General features: G+C 33.3%; 1 protein-coding gene across 2 annotated transcripts; it reads right to left on the reverse strand.

The window, feature by feature from the left end:
- Positions 1–1177: 1177 nt before the first annotated feature.
- Positions 1178–6763, reverse strand: LOC112693111 (protein yellow-like). Of its 2 annotated transcripts, none has more exons than XM_025568036.1 (5): positions 6443–6763; positions 4406–4526; positions 3360–3726; positions 2924–3245; positions 1178–2354 (listed from the first exon to the last, which is right to left on the reverse strand). In XM_025568036.1, exons 2-5 carry the CDS (start codon positions 4524–4526, stop codon positions 1749–1751), a joined length of 1416 nt encoding a protein of 471 aa, XP_025423821.1. In that variant the 5' UTR covers positions 6443–6763; the 3' UTR covers positions 1178–1748. The 2 variants fall into 2 exon arrangements, with proteins under 2 accessions (XP_025423821.1, XP_025423820.1); XM_025568035.1 differs by lacking the exon at positions 6443–6763 and adding an exon at positions 6231–6430.
- Positions 6764–8045: the final 1282 nt, after the last annotated feature.

Below are 8045 nucleotides of genomic sequence, written 5' to 3' on the forward strand. Positions count from 1 at the left end.
AATGTTATTAAAAAATAATTTATAAATGAGAGGTAGTTAATTGTTAAATATTGAGCCTTTAATATATAACAATATATTTCTTAAATAACATAAAATACAAATTTGATTTAGTTATAAAGTGTAATACGAGTAAAAGCGAATAGACAATCATTTTATCAATGACGAATATAAAATGTAATAAAATTAATAACACTACAAAAAAAAATTAGTATATTACATATGGAAAATTATTATACTTTTGAAGTTTTGTGACACAAGTTACAGAAATCAATTTATAATTAATTCTAATAGTATTTTAAAAAAATTTATGATTAAAAATTTTGAATAATTCATGGGTTTTAAATTTAGTAAAATGTCTATGAAATAATCAATACTTATTATTTATAACTATAAATTCATTTTAATATGTATATATAATTAGACCTTGAATTAGCTATTTTAACAGAGAACATAACTGTCTTTATACAATTAAATTCAATTATAAACAATTTATGAATATATTTACTACAATAAATATATATATATATATACATACATTTATTTAAATACACACTGCTACTTCACAGATTCGATATATTACTATGGTTGAAAATCGTAATCAAATGAAAAACGATTTAACAAATCATTTTTGAGAATGAGAGTTTCATTTTCTTAGTGAAGTGTTTGTGTGCTATGGTATATTTTTCGAATTGAAAAATATGGTTAGGTTGATCAGATGATCAGTATCTATGTTCCTCGTCGTTGGAGATGGGATACTTCTTAGAAATTTATTCGTGTAAATCAAAATCATTTGGATAGACAGTTTAAAATTTTTAGTCATATATGTTTTACATTTGTTTGATTTGAAATAAATTTACTTTTTGAGCTATTACATTATATCTCTATAAAGGGATTGCATTTGGAAATTGTTCTTAAATCAATTTGAAAAACTAAGACATAACACAATGCGTTTATTTTTCACGAATTCTCAGAATCATTATCGATGGGAATTTCACACACATCAAAATGTCATTGTTAAATCATATATTTGGTACTGTCAGATCGTAAACGGAGATGTAATAATAACATATCACACGTGAAATTGATCGTTGTGCTTTAGACCGGTTGGATAATAATAATAAAAAAAAAAAATCATGATATTTATAGCTGTCGCAAGTAAATTTAAAAATGATCATCGTGTTTCGCCACCATATCTACACGTAACGAAATTTGTATTTGTACATGGTTATCATTTAGCCGACGACGTTTTTCGCTTCGATCGCGCGGTTTGCAAAACATAAAAAAAAAAAAAAATGATATTTGGCACTTGAAAACTTAAATACTACACTGATGCTATCATTCAAACGTACTCACACGCGTGCACGTAACGTAAATCCAGGACCTGATTTAGGCATTTCGCGGCCTTAAGGTAAAATTAAATATGTATGATTTTTCGTCGATATTTTAATTTTTAAATATTATATTTCGCTTTTATTTGTTTTGTACGATGAAAGTTGTATACCAAGAAACCCGAGGCCCCATAGTAACGGAGGCCGTAGGCATTTACCTATCGTACCCAGTGGTAAACATGACCCCGTATGCATTTGAACGGTGACTACTACTACCACTACAGCTATTGCTTTTAGTTACGTATACGGATTCGCGTTGAGCAAAAATCGGGTTTTCTCGTCTCTCGAGATTCGGTGACCACGAACCGTGGCCAGGGGGAGGGTGGATCATGGCATCACGTCGCGGGTAACACCGTCTCGTCAGTTGACCTCGCAAACCGTACCTTTGATCACGGCGTCCGTGCGCGCCACCATCACGCGGAAGTTGACGTCGGCCGGGTCCATCTTGCCGTATAGGTACTTGTGCAGCCCGTTGCTGAGCACCCACACGCGCTGCGCCGGCTCCTTGTCCACCTTCAGATCGTTGGGGAAGCTCATCGCGGCCGCCGCGCCGCCGCCGTTGGCCAGCACGTCCTGCGTGGCCGGCCCGAAATCGCGGTTTGAGTTCCAGCAGCCCACCGCGCCCCGGGTCACCAGGTTGTAGTACATCACGCCGTTGCTGGCCATGGCCATGCCGGACGACTGGCACGACTCGTGGCGCGCGCACCGCGATTCGTTGAGCGCGACGAAATGCTCGATGATGTCGCCCGGCCGCAGGGTCGCGTCCCGCAGCGACGCGGTGGGCACGCGGAACTCGTTGTGGCTGGACAGCGAGTGGAAGTACAGCACGCGGTCGCCCGCGCCCGGCGGCGACAGGCACATGCCGAATATGCCGTCCATCCAGTTGAACGTGATGCCGTCCATGCTGTAGTGGCAGTACAACGGGTCCGGGTAGAAGTACGGATGGTTGATCCGATGCGACGCGTCCTGTGTGCAGAGATAACAACGCGGTGATTGTCGTTACTATTGTTATTGTTATTATTTTACGACAGCCCGTACTACCACTTTGGTCTTCCGACTAACACCCGAAATCACACGCACTTTTGGAATATTCCGTCGATAGTGTTACGAAAAACTCGAAAGGTATATGTCGATTGCCAAAAGTGAACATAGCAGTAATTAAATCAGCATTTTATTCGAAGCTTTTTGCATTTTTCAAATCGCATTGGTTTTTTCTAAACTATAACACGTCTAAGTCGGTTTTTTTTTTTTTTTTTTGTACGAAATCATAGATAGACCATACCCGAATTCAATGCAATCATATCTGTTTTACAAATATTTTTTGTTCCTATTTTTCAGATGGTTTGGAAAATTATTAAAATATTTTATTCGAACACAATTATTTTGTCTTATCGTTTTAACACGGGGAAATGGCAAATAATATTATATATTTTACATTTCGAAGCAGTAGTATTATGCGATCGTCACTACATAACCAGTTTTTCTTTGATTTCATAAGAGTTAACAATTCTTTCTACGAAAGCCACAATCATTACCTCTTTATAGTTGTAAACGACCAAACCGTATTGAAATACATCAGACATGTAAGCGAATGCATCTTCACAGTTATTGTTGGTAATCTCGACTACAATGTTTGTGAATAACGAATCCTTTTGAGTTTGATTGGTCGGTAAGGTAAAACGTCTAATGTGCCTGTCGGTTTTCAAATCGAATACATCCAATTTGATCGGACAAATTTGATCGACTGTCTTTGCCAAGTTTATGGCACCTGTGTCTAATACCCATAATCGGTCACACCTATCTACTTCTATTCGGAATACCGATACTAAACCGTGACATCGATCCTTATTAGTGTACCTGAAAAACCATAAAATACCAATTTTATTTTATTATAACCTCTAATTAATATAACTACTCAAACGAATCGTTGCAATAAATTTCCATCACAATCGGATATTGAAAACAAATTACCAGCTCCAAGATGGATAGGGCTTCAACATCGGAGATTTACCGTGGCTATTCAAACTCACGTACGCCAACGTTACCGGAATTCCCGGTTTCCACTGCGGCAATGTCAAAAACATTTTGTTCTTCCACACTTCTAGTCCTAATGGTAAATTGTTTTTCGGTATAAATTTCCGATTTTTCAATGCTTTGTTTTTAGATTCTTGATTGGGATACTCAAGATCTATTTGACCCCATGTAAAACGATCTTTAAATCCCGTGTTTTCATTCCGACCATTTCGATAGTATTTTTTCAACGATTTCGGTTTTGGATAATCCGTAGGCGTTTTGTTTCCCATCATCCACATAGATAATAGCCATGGCACCAGTACTTCTGAAAAAGTGTTTCAGCTTAAATAATATGAATTATTACAAAAATGAAAAAAAAAAAACGAAATTGACGATATTTATTAAAATATTATATTTCTAAGGCCCAAAGCCATAGAAGATAAAAATCAATAAACATATATATATAAAAGTAAATATAAAGTTAAGTTTAAAATTGTTTGTTTTGTACTATTTGAATACATTTTATAACGATAAATTATTTTTAAATTATAAATATTATATTGAATCTATTTAAAAAAAAAAAAAAATAAAAAAATATACTTAGGTATTGTTAAAATAAAAAAAGAACTTTAATTGTACCACATAGTGTTACTATTATAAGGTTATTACACAGAATAAGCGAATTTTTTTAAAACCATTTTATTATTTTTAATATTTCCACATTGATTCCATACAATTTTTTTAACTGATAATTTTTTATCCAAGATTATTCTTAAAGTTGAATCAAATATAATATATATTATTCTCTAATGCTGTGTGTTATAATTAATTAATGACTATAATAGTTCCTTCACGGTGGATTTATTAAATATCAGTAATTATCTGTTCGTTCTGGTATCAAGAGAAACACTTTTCACTTTTATTGAATTTAAAAAATCTAGTAAATCTGCCTTAAAAACGTCTTTAACCCGATTAATATAATACAATGTTACAGATTGTATTACCTGTTGATGACACTGGGAAGTTGACTTGACTTACAGTTGACACTTCAGCATGATGCTGAGGTTTCATCCAGTTATAATCTGCTGGCCAAACGTAGGAGTGAGGATGGTCGTGTTGAACCATCTAAAAATACATAGTGTTATATAATGACAATGTATAGTTTTCAATTTTATAAAGCTTTTAAGTTAGTTTATAGAACTAAAATTAAAAATAATTTGTAGGTAGTAAAACAACTTGCGAAAACTTAAGTTTTAAAATTCACTCGTATATACGTATTCGTAGTTTTATAATTTATGATACATATGCGTAATACATTTATTTATAATTATAAAAACAAATTAGGTGATATTTAATGTAGGTTATACGAATATTGTATTTAGTAAGTAGTCAAGTTACTGTCAATAATTATTGGCGTAATATTAAATTTTGTTGCAGTAATACTTACTGGAGCGAATCGGTGTGTTATTTTAAACGTTTGTTAAATGTGTACAAATAATACTTTACAGCGAGACACACACACACATACACATAAACGCATATACATTTTTTATAAACACATTATGTACATATATTTATTTATACACAATTTTTCTTTGTAAATAAAACCATTTTTCCGGTGAATAAATTTATTTAGTGGTCAATGAATAGAATTTGAAAATTCCAATAAAATTATATTTGGTATAAATATCGAAACATACTTGTGTACATAAGCATATCATTTATGTGACAAATTAATAGAAATAGATATGAGTCAAAAAAATATATAATATAATTGTACTCAATGCATTTTTAATATGGATTGATTCAAATAAATTAGTGGTTAACAATAATTAAGGGTAGGATTTAAGTTACCGTCCATGTTTATGCAGATTCAATATGGAATGTATAATTGAAACAAATAATAATATATCAATACATTAAACAATATACGATTAATAAACAATGCAGTGATATCAAGCAGTTGCGAAGAAACTTTTGATTTTTTCCTGGATATCGATTAAAATATAATTATAAATAGATGATGTACATTTGTTAAAATTAAATCCTGGAGAAATACAATAAAAATATATAAACTTTATTTACATATATGTATATACCGTTTAATATTATAAATAAAAAATTGCGATTTTCCATAAATGTACATCATGTAATACAACACGTAAGTTACTGAAATTTGTCGTGAGTAAATCATTTGGGGAAAATATTTTAGCCAAAGCATGTTTGTTTAATAATGTGCTAAAAATAATGATTAATTTCATTGAAGAAATGAGTAAACCGTTTTCACGATATTTTGAGTTTGAACAAGTGATTTCGTTGAAGTTTAATGTACATGTAACATACAACAATATTCCACTAGTCGTTTAGGGTAAATAATAGGGTAGGAACAATTTTTTTTTTTTTTATAATAATATAATATACGCGCTATAAAATGGTTAAAACAATAACCCATATAAAAACCATTGCAAAGCAGAGATTTTTTTATTGAACGAAAAGCTATATAGATTTACAGCAAGGAGAGAACGGAATCGATACGGGACGGACTTGCAAGAATGGAAGAAAATGCGTCCCGTATTACTTTTGTTGGAACAACGGGATACACCGTTGAAGTACGAGGCACCCTAGTGCAGCTGTTCCCAAACTTTTACAGTCACGGAACTCTTAAAAAAATGTTAGTGTTTTCAGGAATCCTAATGCTTTTAATTTCAATTCAACTCTTATTTTTCTAATAAAACCAATACTCTAAAAAAATGTTTTTAATGATTACTCTTTGTTACAATTTTTTTTTTTTTTTAATAATATAAAATAAGTTTCTCAATAATCACATACATTTGGCGGAACCCTGAAGTTTCGCGGAACACACTTTGGGAAACGCTGTCCTAGTGTACATAATGACATTACATTCTGTATAACCGCGTTTGTCGGTGTGCGTCTGGTCGATAACTGTAGCACGTGTCGTTCGTTGTCCGAACGCGAGCGCAATGGATCGTATCACACGGTTGTTGCTTATACTCACTTAACTTGGTTAAACTTATACTCACTGAATCGGTTGTGTACAATCCCGATCAACTGCGAGGCGGCAACGGGTGAGCACGAGTAAACAGGTAAACGGAGTCACACGCAGAACGCGTTGGAGTGCTCGCGGTGGACGTGCATGAGAGACGTTAACGTCGCATTGGAGTCGAAACCGTACTGAGGCGGTCCAAACGACGAACGCGTTATAATGGTTTCACTCAATAGCGCACAACAATGGTCACCGCCGAGTTGCGGCAGACGCCAGACGTCGTCGCGGCTGCGCGTTCCGACGCGATCCCCCGTGCTAACAGGTGCGGTCGAATCTTGAGTCACGACAGCCGAACGGAAAACTCCGTGTTCGCCATGGTGTAGTAAGTGAATCGAACACACACACAGAGAGAGAGAGAAAATAATAATAAATTGTTCGCGTTAATTCTGAATAAACGGTCGTTTTGTAATGGGTGGACCAGCAGTTCATCTGGGTCGACGAATACCGTACACTAACTGCACACACTGTGACGAAACATTCATAATTTCTCTCATACGTGGCCACGATTTTTCATTGTTCGCTGTTAATAAATCGAATGTCAACTTTTACAAGTACAAAAATCATAATCGCGCCAAAAGTACAATGCGTTACGTAACACTAGTTGCGAAAATCGATGGAACACAACTGTCACGATTTATTTCGTTCCAAAGAACATTCCGCGCTAATCGTTTAACAGATTTATAGGTAAAAAGATTTGTGTTGATGTATTTTCTTTATTCAATGCATAACAAGCATTACATACTCATAAACAAGTAACCAAACTCTAACGAGCGCAGTGCATAATACACACATCAATACGAGTGTTAATATAATCCAAATAGCATTGCCGTACTATTAATGTTTACATAATAATTTTAAATTGAACGGTCTAAAAAAAAAAAAAAATACATCTTAGAAAAAATCGATTATTCTCAAACATTTTGCGGGGAATATTCATTAGTACGCCACTTACTTATGTACACCTAAAATCAATAATTTCACCTTTTATAATCATAAATACTATAAAAAATTCACCGATCGTATACTCATATTTTAATAATATTCACAACACGATTTAAAATATGAATTAAAAACTTTCTCTGATATTATTATAAATTATTTTACTCGGTTGTTTTTAAATTTGGATTATTTACCCTAATGCATGATTTATAAATTATTTTTATTGGAATTTTCAAAAATATTAAAAAGAAAAATGTGTAGTATCATTTTATAGTTTCGTATTATAAGCTGTATACTGATTAAGAAGTTAAAATATAAAGTAATATTTTACAGTACATTTTCTAAATGCAAAGACATAATATATACTATTACATGTTAATAGTTAATCAAAAATTCATATTTTTTTCCTTAAATGCATACAGTGAGTTGTCTTTAACATCTTTTCGGTCTTCAATGGCTAGGGTAGAATAAGAATTGTCTCTCTCACGTCCCAATCGAAAAGATGATCATTTATTGTAATTTTCCAATAAACGGTGGTGACCCGTCACCTGAAATTTCCTCTTACGGTATTCCCAGGTGGCAGGTATATTGCCCATAAAAAAAGGGTAAGTTTGGTTCAATGAACATCATCTTTTTTTCTG

Source organism: Sipha flava, unplaced genomic scaffold (assembly GCF_003268045.1).
Source record: "Sipha flava isolate LNK unplaced genomic scaffold, YSA_version1 80_pilon_pilon, whole genome shotgun sequence".
NCBI lineage: Eukaryota > Metazoa > Arthropoda > Insecta > Hemiptera > Aphididae > Sipha > Sipha flava.

What these genes read in the sequence shown, in the direction of transcription:
- LOC112693111 (XM_025568035.1), bottom strand. Translation starts at nt 6,299, where the DNA reads ATGTCATTATGTACACTAGGACAGCGTTTCCCAAAGTGTGTTCCGCGA. An exon ending in CTTCCCAGTGTCATCAACAG is followed by an intron (nt 3,727 to 4,405) that starts GTAATACAATCT and finishes ACACTTTTTCAG; the next exon opens with AAGTACTGGTGCCATGGCTA. An exon ending in TCGTTTACAACTATAAAGAG is followed by an intron (nt 2,355 to 2,923) that starts GTAATGATTGTG and finishes CTCTGCACACAG; the next exon opens with GACGCGTCGCATCGGATCAA.